Below are 17,582 nucleotides of genomic sequence, written 5' to 3' on the forward strand. Positions count from 1 at the left end.
TTCCTTTGGTCAACCAGTGTGCATTTCAAACTCATACTACAGATCCAGTGATGTAAACAACTTCACTGCTGCAGCGTCTCACTGTCGCCACCTGCTGGCGAATACAAGAGCAACATGTATGCTGGAAAGATTTTGTTATAATGTTATATTAAATCATAAAAAGTTCACTATGGTAGAATTTCAGCATTAGATTATGTAGATACTAGTGAAAAAGACACACACAAAAAAGAATTTTAAAAAAAAGGACATAGGTATAAAACTACCTATATGGACAAGAAATCACAATGTTCATTTAAACTGTAGTGAAAATAATTCATGCCAGATTAAATATACAAAATGTGACGTCTTTAAAACTCTAATTTAGTTGATACGTAAAAGTTCCCTCGTGTGGAAAACAAAGGTTCCGCTCTTGTTTCCGGCGGAGCGTTTTCCCTCACGGACCCGGCGGCTTTGAAAACAAGGAAGTGTTCGGTAATGTCGCTCACAGCTTGGAGGAGTTGGAGGATATAAAGGTGAAGGTAACAGCGAAATCTTTTATATTTATTATTTAAAGTTGTCACATTTCGTTTATCAAATGAAGCAGTAGAATGACACCTTAATTAGTTTAGCGGAGTCTGTTTTCAAAATGAAAGCACCGCGATCTTTGAACTCTTTACTCCTTCACGTTTTATTACATTTAAACGCTATTTTAAATGCATAATTTAACCGTAAATGTTGCGTTGCCTGTTGAAAAACAAAAAACAAAACGTATTGTATCTGTACTGATATACCCGGAGATAACACATATGATAACAGATAGCCTACTTTTATTTTGAAAATTAGCTGGTGTTGTATTGTATTCGTCGGTTTTTCCTGTCACATACGATAGTTTTAGTGTTTATTTACTATTTATCCATTTAAAGTTGTGATTAGACATGGGCGAGTTTATACTTAATGTAAGTGTTTAGAAGTATATGCTTAGTTAACTGTTATCAGCATGTTTAGACAGCCCTGCTCAGTGATTGTGTAAATCTAAAGTCTACTGACTGAAACAGACAGACATGTCACAACATGTTCACTTGGGTGGATGAGGAATAACAATAAGAGTGTTTTTCTCATTAAACAAGTAATTATGCTTTGTAACATCGATTCATGTATTTTGAAGGATATGAACTTTGGTCAAACTGTAAAATCTGCATTCATTTCTTTTGGGATGATTTTTCTTATCTTTGATGTGTACCACAGATTTCAACATGGAGGGAACTTCTAAAGGCGATACTGCTGGACAGCCGTCTGTTGCGGCACAGGTTCCTTTCCTTCACCTGTGCACCACTTTGGAGAAAATCCAAAAGTGCAAACTCCGTCCAGATAAATCTAAGATCCTTGCGGATTTCATTGCGTCCTGGAGGAAGTTTCATACTGCTCTGCACAAAGACAAACCCAAAACAACAGACTCCTTCTATGCAGCTATGCGCCTCATAGTTCCCCCTTTTGAACGAGAGCGGATGGCATACGGCATCAAAGAGAGCATGTTGGCTAAACTCTACATCGATGTATTAGGCCTCCCAAAGAACGGCCCAGAGGCCAATAAACTGTTGAACTACCGAGCTCCAACCACATCCCAAGGAGAAGCTGGAGACTTTGCAGGCATGGCTTACTTCGTGCTGAAGAAACGCTGCACCAGCCAAGGAAACCTCAGCATTAAAGAGGTCAATGACTTTCTGGACTCGGTGGCTATCAACAACGCTAGCAAGCAGAAGGAACTTGTGAAAAAGAGTCTCCTGCACCTCATCACCCAGAGCTCGGCCCTTGAGCAGAAATGGCTGATCAGAATGATCCTGAAGGACATGAAGCTCGGCGTCAGCAAAGAAACGGTTCTCCAAGTCTTCCACCCAGACGCTGCTGAGCTCTACAATGTCAACACAGACTTGAACAAAGTGTGCCAGCAGCTTCACAACCCCTCTGTGTCTCTAAGCGATGTCTCCATTGGACTCTTCTCCGCCTTTAAGCCCATGTTAGCCGCTGTGGCTAACATCCGCAGTGTGGAGAAACAAATGGGCAACAGCCCCTTTTTCATCCAGACCAAACTGGACGGGGAGCGTATCCAGCTGCATAAAGACGGAGATGTGTATAAATACTTCACCCGAAACGCTTTTGAATACACGCAGCAGTTTGGAGGATCTCCGCTGGAGGGCTCGCTGACTCCGTACATCCACAACGTTTTCAAAAGCCACATTGTTAACTGCATCCTCGACGGCGAGATGATGGCGTACAACCCGACCACGGAGAACTTCATGCAGAAAGGGAGCAAGTTCGACATCAAGAAGCTGATGGACGACTCCGAGCTACAGACGTGCTTCTGCGTGTTCGACGTGCTGCTGGTGAACGACCAGAAACTCGGCAAAGAAACGCTGAAGAAACGCTCCGAGACCATTCAGACGGTTTTCACCCCGGTGAAGGGAAGGATTCACCTGGTTCCACAGGCCGAGGCCAGGACCATGCAGGAGGTGGTGAACGCCCTCAACGAAGCCATCGACAGCAGAGAGGAAGGGATCATGGTGAAGGATCCTTCGTCCATCTACAAACCCGACAAACGCGGAGAGGGATGGCTGAAAATCAAGCCGGAGTACGTCGACGGTTTGATGGACGAGCTCGATCTGCTGATCGTCGGCGGCTACTGGGGGAAAGGGCGACGCGGCGGCATGATGTCCCACTTCCTGTGTGCTATCGCAGAAGCCCCAAAGCCGGGCGAGAAACCTTCAGTTTTCCACAGCTTCTGCCGCATCGGCTCCGGCTACACCATGAAGGAGCTGTACGACCTGGGGTTAAAGCTCGCCAAGCACTGGAAGGTCTACCGCAAGAACGACCCGCCGGCGGCCATCCTGTGCGGGACGGAGAAGCCCGAAGTCTACATCGAACCCTGCAACTCCGTCATCATACAGGTCAGGGCCGCGGAGATCGTCGGCAGCGACGTGTACAAGACCAACTGCACCCTCCGGTTCCCGAGGATCGAGAAGATCCGCGACGACAAGGAGTGGCACCAGTGCATGACGCTGGCGGAGCTGGATCGGTTCCGGGGCAAGGCGTCGGGGAAGCTCGCCTCGCGCCACCTTCGCATCGGCGGTGATGACGAGCCGCAAAAGAAGAAGCGCAAGGCGGTGGCCAAGCCCAAGAAGGTGGTCGGGGTCATCGACCACTTCAAACCGCAGGACCTCTCGGGGGTTACCAAGGAGACGGACATGTTCGAGGATGTGGAGTTCTGCATTTTGAACGGCGCCGAGGATCACCCCAAGGCCGAGCTGGAGAAGGGCGTCGCCAGGTAAGAGGAAAACTGTGAATGAATTATAAGCTTTTTATTCATTTCATCACTGTTTTATGTTATATAACTGATGTCATAAATAGGTATAAAAAAATGTTGCTAAATAGATATATGGAAGATGAGAGATAAAAAGAAATTGCTAAACATATGTGGACATTTAAGTAGTATACTATATTTATATTATACGTTTATACGGATATTTATGTGGTGTATATATATATGTTTTATACATATTGATATGGATATTTATATAGTATGTATACATATACAGCTCTGGAAAAAATGAAGAGACCACTCCCAAAATGATCAGTTTCTCTAGTTTTACTATTTATAGGTAGGCCTATGTGTTTGAGTTAAATTAAATTATTTTTGTTTTATTCTATCAACTACCGACAACATTTCTCCCAAAATTGAAATAAAAATATTGTCATTTAGAGCTTTTATTGGCTGAAAAATAAATGACTAAACTAGTCTAAACAAAAGATATCAAGTCTTTTCAGACCTTGAATAATAATAATGCAAAGAAAACATGTTCATATTTATTCCTAAACAACACAGCAAGAATATTTTACCTCAGGAAGAGTTTATAAATGAGTTTTTGTGGGATAATGTCAATGTTTAATCCCAGCAGTGGTTTTTATTTATAATCTTCCTATAAAACCAGATGTGGTTCAGGTGATGACCTCATCAGTGTCTCATTAAGTAGAATGAGTTGTGTTTGTGTTGGTGTTTAAAAAAGAAAAGAAAAGAACGACTGTCATACATGTAGAGATGCTTTTAAGAAACATTTGTGAAAGTGGTCTCTTGTTTTTTTCCAGAGCTGTATATGTTTTATACATTTAAATGTATATTATATGTATATTGATATGGATATTCAGTAGCATATACGTATGTGTGTATATTGATATGGATATTTATATAGTATGTATGTATACATAGTGTTATGTGATAAACATTCATTTCACAATATGTAGTGTATTAGCCTGGGAATAGTAAATCCATATAGTATTATTTGTTGACGTTTGTTGTCAAAATTCACTAGCACCTCCTATAAACAATCCGGCCCCCTCATCGCCCCCCCAATAATAATTTTCTGGTGCCATTTTTGCACCGGCATGTGTGGAAACAGCCTGAAAGTGTCTTGTTGAACTACTTGAAGGATAAAATCAAAGACGGTTTATATTCTGTACAAGTTCAAGAACCATCCTCATGCATTTTCTTTGTCGTTAACATTTATTTTAGGCACCAAAAATTTTGGCTGGTAAAAAAACACTGTGGCTGCTGGCCAAAAAAGTTAACTTCAGGCCTTGCATATATATAAACCATGATGAGTTAGAAAGGGGTGGGAATTTTTTTTTCTCTTCCTACTCCTTTTTCGAACTGATTTGATGATACTTATTAGGGCTGTTCGATTAATCGATTTAAAATCGTAATCGCGATTATTTGGAATTGTAAAAATCGATTTTTTGAAATCGTAATAATCGATTTTTTACTCTAACTAGGGTAATTACGGTAAGCCCCCCGTTCATGAATCTGGGCTGCGCTGAATTATGGTAATGACTGCTGCCTCCTTCCTCCCATCACGCTCTCCCACTGCTCTCCCCTCCCCACACACTGGAAACAAGCATGTCGGCATTTTGCTAAGACCAGTGAGGATTTCGTTGCCAAAAAGACCAACGGCCCTTTTCCACTACACAGTTACAGCTCTCACGGTCCATTAGGTCCATTTAAAAAGACACAAACAGCACACAAAATAGTTTGTCATTTAACAAAAAAATCGTAATTATAGAAGAAAATCGAGATTTTATTTTTGGGCAAAATCGAACAGCCATATTTTTTTATTTTAGTCACGTTCGTAATAAAAATGTATATTTATCTCCATGTTAGGTGCGGAGGAATCGTGGTGCAGAACCCAGGACGGGACACCTACTGCGTGATCGCGGGAGTGGAGAACATGCGCGTGAAGAACCTGGTCACGTCCAACCAGCACGACGTGGTCTGGGCCTCCTGGCTGCTGGAGTGCCTGGACCAGAAGGAGGTGGTGCCGTGGCAACCGCATCACATGATCCACATGTCGCCGTCCACCAGGGAACACTTCGCCAAGGAGTACGACAGCTACGGCGACAGCTACTTCGTGGACACGGACGAGCAGCAGCTGCGAGAGGTGTTCAGCAGGATCGGCGGCGGCGGCGAGGAGGCGGCGGCGGCGGCGGAAGCTGTGGACGCGGCGCGGGTGGAGGAGCGCTACGGCTGGGACGACCTTCCCACCAGCATGTTCAGACCCCTCAGAGTCTACATGGATCGCTACGCCGACATAGGCGAGCCTGAAAGTGCCATACCGGCCAGCTGTTTACACATCCGGGCGCTGGAGTTTCGTTACCACGGAGGCACCGTGGTGGAGAGGATGGAGGAGGGAGTCTCTCACGTGGTTGTCGCCGAGGAAACGAGACTGTTGGATCTGAAGACTCTGCGGCGGTGCTTTAGAAAGAAGTTCAAGATTGTAAAAGACTCGTGGGTGACAGATTCAATCGCAGCAGGGCATCTGATGGACGACAACAGCTACTTGGTTTAATGGAGGTTCTTGTGACACACATACACACAAAAACCTCTTTTTTAGTCAGAGTTTTAATTAACCTTTCATAAGATTAGTCATTTTTTTTAAAGATAAGCTATAGACTGAATACTAAATGTCAAAATAAAGAGGTTTCATTCAGAACATCTCTGTCCTGTGGGATACAGCGATGTTACATCACTTAATTTCATCCAAGGTTGACAAGTTTTATCTTTTCTTTTCAATAGGTAAATAAATAAAGCTGCTTTCAATCGGTTTTAACTTATAGGCCACTAACAGTCAAGAAGGAAATTATTGCTTTCTCAGCCCTGAAAGCTTTTTTTAGAAATGCATTATGGCATTTAACCCTCCTGTTGTCCTTCTGGGTCAAATTGACCCAATCTGTTCCCTTCCTCCATCCTTCCTTCTTTCCTTCTTTCCTTCCTTCCCTTTGTCCTTACTTCTTCTTCCTTCCTTTTTGACCCAATTGACCCAATCTGTTCCCTCCCTCCTTATATCTTTCCTTCGTTTTTCCCTTCCTTCCTTCCTCGACCCAGGAGGAAAGCAGGAGGGTTAAATATGGAGGGTCATCCGTTTTTGTTTTTCTCAGGGTTTCATCACCATTTAAACTTTTATTTAAATTCTGGGAATGTGAAACTACTGTTTCTTATAATACTTGAATGATCTGAACTACTCTGTTTTTAGATTTGAACTTATCCAGTAATCCACTGTGGACTGATGTAAATCGGTAGCCTGGGGAGCAGATGGGAAGTGTGAAACGGCTCGGGAATAATCCACCATAAATAAGGTCCATTCTTATTGTATGTCTCTTTAACTACATATTAATACAACTCTAATAAATAATTTGTGATGGTAAAAAATACCAGAAACAACTACATGTATTGTGTCTGTGTGATGAATGGGTTTGGTTTTTTTTAAATTGGTAATTAAGCTAAAACAAGCGTCTGTGTGAAGCGACGGCCTAGTCGGCTCTGTAGCGTTTTGCTCAAGACTGCGTTGTTGGACACAACAGGGGTACGTTAAAACCGGTTCAGCTCAAGGCCCTCCTGTTTTCCTGTCTTGGAAAAATGTCAGCAATGTGCCATGGGAATCACTGATATGTTATAACCTTCATTACCATTGCCTCTGGGGTGCAGGTGGCTACCTGAAGTGTCCTGGGCATTGTTGTGCCCAAATGTCGTATGAATACATTTTCAAAGTAGAAGCAATGAGATGCCTGTTCCTGATCATGCATTGTGAGTAACGGCTCTTATTGAGTTGTTATAGAGAGATTTTTACATCATTGTTAGACTAATTCATTCTACTTTTTATTTTATTTTAGATAGAAAGTTATGTCAGTTGTTAAAAAAAAATGTCCCAAATTGTCTTTATTGTTTGTTTTTCTGATAATATAATGTCCTCACTAAGCATCCTGTAATCCGTCGCCCACTCTAGACTATTTCCAGGTGATGCAGAGTGAGCGTTTGATTGACAGGCTTTAATTAGAGGTGCTCAACCAGTGTTTATTCCTGTGTCGTCTTTGAATGTGAAGCATTCTGTTGCCACAGCACAACTGTTTTGTCTTGAATAATCCAAGTGCTCTGACGGGACTCGCAAATTATTAGTCCTAATATGAAAAAAAAGGCAGCAACAGAAACAGCCGCTGAAAGCTAGCATAGCAGAAATTCTACGTCCTAATGAGATAAATGCCCTAATTAGCCTGGCCAAAGCTTTTGGAGAAGCAGGAGAACGGTGAGCGGTGTGCACTCTCAGCTGATATAAATGAGCTCCTGTAGAGACCAAACACTGGCTCATGGCTGCAGGGAAGGTTTGTCTGCAGCAATTAGCCACGGCCCAGTCTCAATGAGAAAAAATAAATAAAATCAGTCACTTCATAGCTCCATAAACAAGAGGACATGAGGTTCAGAAATCTGGGACATCAGTCTGGTCTTCGTTGATCTGTCCATCAGATTTACAAACTTGCTTATGTCAATAAAAGTCAGAATGAGTCTTGTATCTCTTGGACATCACATTTGTATCTAACTCCAGCAAGTCATATGTACAGTGTACTGCTTCACTGCCAATTGTATCTTTCTTTTTCTTTTTTTTTTGAGTTAGTAAAGTGACTCTTTTTAAAGGGATAGTTCACCCAAAATTCAAATTTCACTCATTATCTACTCACCCTCATGTGGACTAAGGGCTGGGAGAAGTTTCAGAGTCCTCCGTGCCTTCTCTGAGTTACAGCGGGGCTCCGTGCAGCACTGCATGACGGAGCTCACTTTTCTTCGTCCAAAAAGACACCAAAAAACATCCAAATACCTCCATACTGCTCATCTGTAATGTCCCTCTTGTATTGAAGTCTATATTTTAAGCTTGTTTGTAGCGGAAGCTCCCAGTGTCTCAGTTCACTGCTTTGCCTGTGTCAGTGCAAATCTCGCAGAACAATTTCTCATGTTGGGGCTTCAATACAAGAGGGACATTACAGACGAGCACTATGGAGGTATTTGGATGTTTTTTGGTGTGTCTTTTTGGACGAAGAAAAGTGAGCCCCATTCACAACCATTATATGGACAAATAGGCTACTGCTGCGCGGACCCCCCCTGTAACTCAGAGAAGGGACGGAGGACTCTGAAAATTCTCCCAGCCCTTAGTCGACATGAGGGTGAGTAGATAATGAGTAAAATTTGAATTTTGGGTGAACTATCCCTTTAACCTTTTGCAGGACAGAGCCACAGACACACAGGACCCGTCTGGACAAAGCACAAGCAGGTAAATGGAAATTCCTCCTGTTCCAGTAATAGAATAACAGAACCACAATAACAAGTGGTTTATTAACAACGTCAGCAAGATGAACTACATGATTGTTAACTGCCTTTTATTTTGTCTGACATTTTACAAACAAAACACAGCAGCAGCAGCCTGAAGCATGATTGGTCTTAAACATGCAAAAAAGCTTTGGTGTTCTCCTTTAAAGAGGAGACAGCCCCCCTCTCTTTTCATGAGAGCATCTTGCCGGAGGCTGAAAACAGGCCAGGTGAGTGTCAACCTGTCTGAATGGCCCACAGTCAAGCCAACCAGAATATAGACTACAATAAGTCTGCTATTGTACATTTTCAAAATAAAACAGCCTAAACTATAAACCTTACTAACCCAGTCAGCACCGTATTCAGTAGGCTGCATATTGATTTTATATCAAGTGAGTGTTTTTTAAAAGAACAAAAGGTTGAAAATATATATATTTATTTTTTCGGACTGACATGTAACCTATTTTGAAGTTACAATGACAATACTTCTGGTTATATTTTAGCGGACTCTCTGACTTGACATGCCATCGTATCGACGACGGATGCGGCGGCCGCGGCGCGCGCGCATAACGTCAGCGATGGAGAAGTTTTGCTAAGTTAGCGCGAGACAGCAGCGGAATACCGGATATTGGGCGATTTGACTTAAAAAATATGACACAAGATGTAGGCTACACTCTTTCTAACTTTCTGGAGGCATTATAACGTGTATTTGTACAAAGTGTAAATGCACTAGCAATGAGGTTTTGCCTCACATTAAGTCATGTTTATAATAATAATAATAATAATAATAATAATAATAATAATAATAATAATAATAATAATAATTATTATTATTATTATTATTGTTATTTAACCATTGACTTATCCCCATCCCCTCTTTTTGAAATACTGGATGTAACGTGACGAGTGTGACAAATAGACACTTAAGTCACACGTCTTCCACATAGAGTAGGCTACCTAACAGTGGACTAATACCTTATTTGCTACTTTATCCGATAATATTATAGGCTGAATAACGTAAAAAGGCAAGTTTCATAAGGAGTCTAAAGAGAGGTATTCAAAAGAAAGTTTAAACAGCAGATGTTTCACGTGTAGGGAAGATGGGGGTGGTTAAATTAAATTAAATTAAATTAAATTAGGACTGTTGAGGGAGTTCACAATGTTTTTTATTTGTTTGTTTGCTTGTTTCTTCTTCTTTTTATTATTATTATTATTATTATTATTATTATTATTATTATTATTATTATTATTATTATTAGGCCTATTATTATTAGGCCTATTATTATTAGGCCTATTATTATTATTATTATTTATTTATTTGTTGTTATGTATGTCTTGATGGTGGAAAATTAAAAGCTATGCTTCGTCCATCCCCCTTTCAGGCCAGGTGTTGTTGTTTTCTGTGTTGTTGCTGTTCTGGTATGTTGATGTGTGAGTTTGTTCTGTCTGGTTACTGTGGACTGGTGTGAAATAAACACTTATATACTATTTAAGGGGTCAAATTGGGTTTTTGATACGTGCTGATTATAAATATCACCCGGCGACCTTTATTTTGAATTCCCGGACCGGAAGTGCTGCAGGTTATTCCCGCGCACTTAACGCAGCTTCCTGCTAATACACCGTCTCTTGGCGAACATGGCGGCAACTTGACAACGGCAGAGAGATGAAGACGGTGAGGACTCGGGCTTGAAAAAGGAAAAAGAGGTTTTGTTACAACAGGCTGCTGCTGTTGTAGGCCCCAAAACCTCGCCGACACACACACACTCACACTCACACACACACACACTCACAAAGGCAAAGACAGCTTCTTCGCTCGCCATGTTGGAAGTGAACAGCGCCCTTGTTGTCCCTGCTGCTGCTGCTGCTGCTGCTGCCGCTGCACGACCGAGGCCGGGGAAAACGCAAACGCGTCGGTGAGTTTTTCTAAAAGAAAAAAGAAAAAAAACACACTGGGAGTGGAGGAGGCTACGCAGAGGAGAGGAGCGGAGAGGAGCGGAGAGGACAGCGGCTTCACCACCACCACCACCACCACCGGCCAGCCAGCCAGCCATGGAGGATGCGGCCTGCTGCAGTCGCCACCAGCAGCACCAGCAGCAGCACCAGCGTCTGATTTCCCATCCGACACACGCTCATTTTGATGGGAATTACCGCTAATTGCACCGCCACTAACGCCACTAACACCAATCGACACTCCACGTCAATGACTGTTGCGGCAGAGGAGCCCCCACGGTGGAGTCGGCCGGTTCCCAAAATATGACCAGGGGTGCTGGGACGTGTTGGCAGCAAGAAGACGACGACTGTGGCTTCCAGATCTGGCTAGTAGAGCCCCCCCGCGACAACCAAAAGCCATTCACCGACTCCGAGAGGGCGCAGAGATGGCGACTGTCCTTGGCATCCCTCTTGTTCTTAACCATCCTCCTCTCTGATCACCTGTGGTTCTGCGCCGAGGCCAAGCTGGCCCGGACCCTGGACAAGTTCTCCTCCTCCTCCTCCTCGTCCTCCTCCTCCTCCTCCTACCACCTCCTGTCCCCCACTCAGACCCACTCATCAGCACACAGCAGCAGCCTCAGAGGAAACCCAGATGCTATTTTTATAGGAAACTCTACCAAACATTTGTGGCGGCTCGAAACTTGCCACAGGGATAGTTCAAGATCTAAGAACTGCTTCGCTTTCGCAGATGCCGACCATTTGTGCAGGGGCCTTTCCGACAGAGAGGGGACTCGGGCAGCAGCGGCTGTAAATATGAGCGATTTGTACCTTTCCTTTTGTAACTCCTACTCTCTGCTGGATTTGTTTTACGGCTCGACAAGTCCGGACAATTTGAACTGCAGCCTCGACGTGCTCGGCGATGGCGACACCACCAGATGCAGCCTGTGCGTCCAGGCGTACCAGCGCTACGACCAGCACGCCCAGGAGAAATACGAGGACTTTGAGCTCCTGACTCAGAAATATGAGCCTGGGGCATATTCAGTGAGGACGTGCATGGAGCAATGCAAGGTAGGTAGGCTGCAGAAAGGGAAGGGAAGGGTGCTGGGGAGGCTGGGGAGGGGGGTTTGGGATGTTGGATGTGGTGGCCATCTGTTGATTTGGGCCCGAATTGATGCCAGTTTTGGTCCTCCTCCTCCTCCTCCTCCTCCTGCTGTCGCCATGGAGACGGATGACAGATTCAAGGAGACTCCCGGCTCCGGGCCTCATGTTCATTCATCTCCTCATTGTGTTGAGGCCCCATGCTAATGTGCAGATGGAGGCCCTCCTGCATCCAATCCAGCATCATTTCTCTATACCTCCCCCTCCTCCTCTTTTTTTTTTTTTTTTTTAGTTCACGCTCTCTTCTTTGACATTGAGGGCTGCTATTGCTATTGCTGCTGCTGCACGCTTTTTTTTGGCTTGATGGCCCATAATCCTGATCAAGCATCGATAACCTATAGCCAGGCCGGGGTGTTGTAGGTTGGAGGCAGCAGCAGCAGCAGCAGCAGCAGCTCTGATTACATTTTTAATGAGCAGCCAGTGTTGAGGAGGAAGAGAGAGACTGCCGGTAGCTAGCAGCCTCAGCCTATATATGCAAACAACTCTGTTTGAGCCTGTGTTGCATTGTCGCAGTCCACCAGGTGTTCATCATGGCCGCCCCACTTCATATCGAGAGCATTTCATTAAAGTCAAGAGGTGTTTTCCCTGCCTAATGTGGCGGAAGGCTTTTTTTTTTTTTTTTCGACTTGTGTTTGCTCGTCATTACTAGGTCCACTCGTATATAGCCTAGGCCTCGTCGTCTCAGCCCAGGCCCCAGACTTTCTTTGCTCTTATACTCTTTGATTGCCATGCGATTTGTTAACCACCAGAGCCAGGTTGCAGGCTGTTGTTGAAGGTGTCCGGGAAACGCAGGGGACTGGGAGGGAGTGAAGGAGGAGAGGAGAGGAGAGGAGGGACACAGCAGCAGCAGCAGTAGCAGCTACATCCAGCACCGCCGACAGGACAGCTCCTCCTCGGCTCCGGGGGCTGAGCTGGAGCCGAGGAGGAGCTGTCCGCGGTGCTGAGGCTGCAGGAGCTGAATGGCGCTGCATGCTCGGCTCCATTCATAGAAGCTCTGGCCAATCCCAGATGGCCTCCATTCACCCAGCCAGTGTCAGATCAGAGGCACAAAACCGTGACTCTAAACCAGGCCATCTGTCTGCTGCTTATACCGATCCCATGCAATATAGACCCACATGCACAGGAGCTGGGCCTAGTTAGGAAAACTAGCTTATATTTAGAAGAGGAAAACAGTGTGTGTGTGTGTGTGTTTATCAAACAATGGACCACTTTATTTTATATGCCCTGTAATCCTGGTAAAGACAACAGAGCTTTCAATCGTTAATCTTGTCAATTGAACATATTTATATGAAGAGTACACTTCCACACTTTATTGGCTCCTATGTTTAGACATCAGGTGTCACAGTTTTATTGCCGACGGTGGTTTTGAAAACACAGTTGCCAACCTGGCTATTTATCAGTTATAACTGAAACCACAATTTTCAACCATGATTATAGTTTTACCACCAATCTTGTGTATATGGTCTGCAGAAAGAAGCGTGACTCATGTGATAATGTCCAGCTCTTGTTGAGTTAATGGCTACCTGAGAGCCTAGCTGTGCGACTAAATCTCTGTGGATATGGGAAGATTACAGTGTGCATCAAGCATAAGCAGGCATGGGAACATGAAAATAAAGAAATCCCTGCCTCATTGTCTCATTTTCCAAATGCAGGGCAGCAGCAGCAGCAGCAGCAGTGGAGCGTCAGTCAGTGTAGACGGGGAGATCGCTGACATTTGAAGTGAGGGTATTTGACATTGAGATTAGCGTTTGTTGTGCAGGAGTAGGTCCCGCGGTCCTCAGGTGGTGCTTTGATTCCTCTAGCCTGAGGTGAAACATCACACAGTGGACATGACCACTGTGTTGTTCCTCACAATGGGACCCTCCATCATCTGTCTCCGTGAAAACCCACCATTCATCTTGACAGCGGGGCCGGGCTTGAAACATTTAAACCGAGCCCCGGCGCTCTGTAATGCTGACTTGAAAGCGGCAGTGTTTCCCAGCGTTTGCTTTTTATATTTTTGTTGCTGTTGTGGTGGTGGTGGTGGTTGTTTCTTAGGGAACAGTGAAGCCAAATACAAACCTGGCTTCTCAAAAAGCACGTTGGCAGGAAAACAACTGTTATCCACCAAGGCCCGGGGTCCCAGCACTGTAATCATATTGTTTAATAATGTAGGGGTTTCCCACCTGCGATGCCAAAAAGTCGACTGTGTAACAACACGACTGTTATCAGGAAGCACGTTTTTAGGGCACATGTGAGTCATTTTCATGTAGGTGCACTAAAGGGGAAACCCAAAAGCTGTTGTTTATGTAGATGATTGGAGTTTTTTTTCCCACGTCTGCGCTGCCGATGCTTTCATGATACTTCACAAACAAAAGAAACCTGTTTCCACTCATCAGTAACCGAGTTAGCCTATAACATGTTCATGTCCCAAAGTCTGTAGCTCCCAAACAACACACAAAGTTGTCGTTATAAGCAGAGATGGACAGAGTACTCCACCCCAAGTACTTTTCAGCCTTCCTAGAAATTAACTCGCGTAAAAGTAAAAATATTTGTCTTGGAAATGTATTCAAGTAAGAGTAATAAGTACCAAAGAAATCTAATACTCAAGTAAAGTACAAATCCTCTGGATAAATATCTCAGTCAATTTTGAAGTCGAACACCTACACAAACGGCTGAAAGATGCACCTGCACTGTCCGGTCCTGTGGCTCAGTGTGTTAGGGAGCAGTTTGTTTGTGGTTTCCCAGGTCATGAGTTCGAGTCTTATGCGACGACGATGAGAATTTTAGATTTCAGCGGCCAACGCAAACAGTCAAAGGCTCCGACCGACGCTGAGCCGCCAAGTGTCCGACCGACCCAGTGGCTCAGTGTGTTGGGTCAAACACAATCCAACAACTCCAAAACGCTCTCTCGTTGTGATGTTTTGGAGTTGTTGGATTGTGTATTTGATGAGTTTGATGAGGGAAACCAAGAAATCCCATGAGCCTCCGTAGTGTAGCTCTAAGCAGCTCACGGCTCTGCTCCGCCGTTCTAAAAATAGCTTGCACTGACAATTAAAGGTAACGAACCTACTGCTATGACTATAGGGACTATGGCAATGGGCCAATTTGCCAAAATGTTGAACTATCCCTTTAAAGAGACTCAGAGAAACATCTCAAAATTGACTTGTCCTGTGGCTCTGTGCGTTTGGGCCTCGTCTGCGTTTGCTAAGGTCGAGAGTTCAAGTCTCATGAGATGGAAGATGGAGTTTTGATACATAAAATACAAACTAAAAGTTATTAAATGCTGAATAGTCATATGTAATATTCTACAATTTATTTTTTCTACATAAGTGAACGTTTTATATTTATTTCTTGATCATTTATAGTATGTATTTTATGTATCAAAGCACCATCTGGCTCTGGTCTCCTCCTCCTCCATAACCCTCTACCTTCACCTCCTCCAGCAGAGGTGGGACCATCTACTGCTCCACACAACACAACACTGCCTATAAGACTTGATCCCTTGACCTCAGGAACACCTGACAGCCCTCTATTGCATTGCACCACCAGCTCTTTAGCTACTGAACTACAAAATTCACATTGTTGCATAAAACTATTTGAACCCATGACCTTGGAGTCCGCAGATGTGGCCGTAACACACTGACGAGTCTGTCCTCAGGTATTTCTCTGAGCGTCGTCCTGAAGTTGTTTGTGTAGATGTAGTGTTGGACTTCAAAATGACTGAGACAGTTAGTTAGGTATGAACTCTTGACTTCCAAATCGAGTGACGGAGCTGAAAATAGTTAAGAATAGGAACTGAAGATGTTTGTTTTTCCTGCTCATTTAGTCGCAAATGTTTAATGCTACAGAGAAACTCTTGAAACTCGGGGGTGGGGGGGGGGTTGGGGTGAATCTTTCCTTTGTGAGAAAGATGAAAACCCAGAAATGATGCGTTCGAGGGCAGCCTCTTCATTTTTAGAAGAAGTCCCAGTCCCCACCTGACACTATCACACAGCAGGACGAAACCAAACATCTACAATTTTCTTCCACTGGAAATTATGCGGCAGCCAGGAATAAATGAATTTGGCTGCACAGGTGTGTGGTCATTTCATTTCACTGGTTTGTGAGTCTGCCAGACAAGGACTGCAGCTGACAAAGTAATGATGGAGTCTGTGGAGCTGAAGTGTCTAATATGACTTGTATTACTGTTAGACCTGGCTATTGTCCTGATTTCACCATTGCATCATTACGGCAATAGAGAGCCTCAGCGGAAGCAGGAAGTAACGTTGCCATGGGACCTCAACTCGGAAAAAGTCTCCATGTAAGTGAATGGGAGTCAAAGTTTTATTTCGTGATCCGATTGAATTGTGCCATGGGAAAAAAATATGACCTCTACCTGTTTAAAACGTCACGTTTCATGCCCAGAAATCAGCAGATAATCGTAAAACGGCAACAGAAGAATGTATTTTGTGTGAAGACTATAGGGGTGTGTCAAAAATTTATTCACATAAGAATCGCAATTCTCATTTAAAAGAATAGTTCACCCAAAATTCAAATTGCAATCATTATCTACTCACCCTCATGTGGACTAAGGGCTGGGAGAAGTTTCAGAGTCCTCCGTGGCTTCTCTGAGTTACAGGGGGTCTCGGCGTAGCAGTGCATGTCCATATAACGGTTGCAAATGGATACCAACTGTCTTTGTAAAAAAAAGACACACCAAAAACCATCCAAATACCTCCATGCTGCTCGTATGTAATGTCCGTCTTGTATTGAAGCCCCGAAATGCGAAATTGTTCAGAAAAAAATTAAATAAGTCTATATTTCAAGCTTGTTTGTAGCGGAAGCTCCTCTTCCTGGTCCGCAGATCTCGCGAGATTTGGACGTAGATCATGAGATTCCGTTGCACACCGATAGACTGAAGCAGAAATCATTATGAATCAAACCGTTTCGAATCGTGAGATAGTAAAAGACCCCCCCCCAAGGGCGGCATTTGGTGTGTGACGCCACCTACGCAACCTGTAGTCTTTCTGGTTACGGATTCTTTCGGAATATTATTTTACAATAGTTTTACAACAAACTTCTGATTTCTCAGCATTAAATGTGATGTTTTAAACAGGTAGAGGTCATATTTTTTTCAATCGGATCACGAAATAAAACTTTGACTCTCGTTCACTTACATGGAGACCTTTTCCGAGTTGAGGTCCCATGGTGACCGTTACTTCCTGCTTCCGCTTAGGCTCTCTATAGAAAAATATTTCCAAAAATTCAATCCCTGACAAGTCTGTGCACATATCCATCTCTCACACACACACACACACACACACACTGCCACCCTCCAGGTCCAATTGAATGTCTAATCTTAGCCGGTGTTGTGTGTGCAAGTGGAAAGGAGGACAGCGTCCACAGCGTCGTCCCTCTTTAGATCCTTGTCAACCGCACACATCTGCATTGATCTGAGCTCGTTCTGAGCTGGAGGGACAGGGTGGCAGCATTACCAAGAGGTTGATCCCTATTGATCTGCACGGAGCGGTCCGCGCCGTTCACTCGCCCTTCATTTGATAGTGGGCAGCTATACTCCGACCAAAATAGGGCAGCGGCGTCTGAGCTCAGTTAAGACATCATGTTACCGAGCGTGTGTGTGAGGGGATGTACAGTTCAGAAAGAGACCGGTGTTAAAGTTACACACTCTCCATCTGTTATCTCCCCAACTACCATACAGGCAGTTATGTAATTCAGCAGTAAATGATGTGTGACAACAGGGATATCACTTCTCAGATGTGGGAGTCCTGAAATAAAATCCCAGCACTGATGGAAACATGTGAGGCGTCTTCTCTTATGGCTTGGAAAATACTTAAACTTAACGTAAAACCAGTAAATCTGC

At 44.0% G+C, this 17,582-nt stretch overlaps 2 protein-coding genes across 2 annotated transcripts in view; both read left to right on the forward strand.

The window, feature by feature from the left end:
- Positions 1-480: 480 nt before the first annotated feature.
- On the forward strand, positions 481-6,036 carry lig4 (ligase IV, DNA, ATP-dependent). Its single transcript, XM_083986487.1, has 3 exons — positions 481-518; positions 1,225-3,298; positions 5,186-6,036. Exons 2-3 carry the CDS (start codon positions 1,233-1,235, stop codon positions 5,868-5,870), a joined length of 2,751 nt encoding a protein of 916 aa, XP_083842613.1. The 5' UTR covers positions 481-518; positions 1,225-1,232; the 3' UTR covers positions 5,871-6,036.
- Positions 6,037-10,287: 4,251 nt separating this feature from the next.
- Positions 10,288-17,582, forward strand: part of nalf1a (NALCN channel auxiliary factor 1a) — a 37,224-nt gene continuing 29,929 nt past the window's right edge. The window contains exon 1 of the mRNA XM_083985921.1: positions 10,288-11,650. Within this exon, the coding sequence (XP_083842047.1) occupies positions 10,907-11,650 (744 nt within the window). The 5' untranslated portion in view covers positions 10,288-10,906. The remainder of the gene's footprint in view (positions 11,651-17,582) is intronic.

The sequence above is a fragment of the Trachurus trachurus genome, assembly GCF_905171665.1.
Source record: "Trachurus trachurus genome assembly, chromosome: 2".
Classification (NCBI taxonomy): domain Eukaryota; kingdom Metazoa; phylum Chordata; class Actinopteri; order Carangiformes; family Carangidae; genus Trachurus; species Trachurus trachurus.

Bases quoted from the DNA above. Each gene is read 5' to 3' on its own strand.
- lig4 (XM_083986487.1), top strand. From the start codon at position 1,233: ATGGAGGGAACTTCTAAAGGCGATACTGCTGGACAGCCGTCTGTTGCG. The intron at 3,299-5,185 runs GTAAGAGGAAAA...TCTCCATGTTAG, and splicing joins CTGGAGAAGGGCGTCGCCAG to GTGCGGAGGAATCGTGGTGC.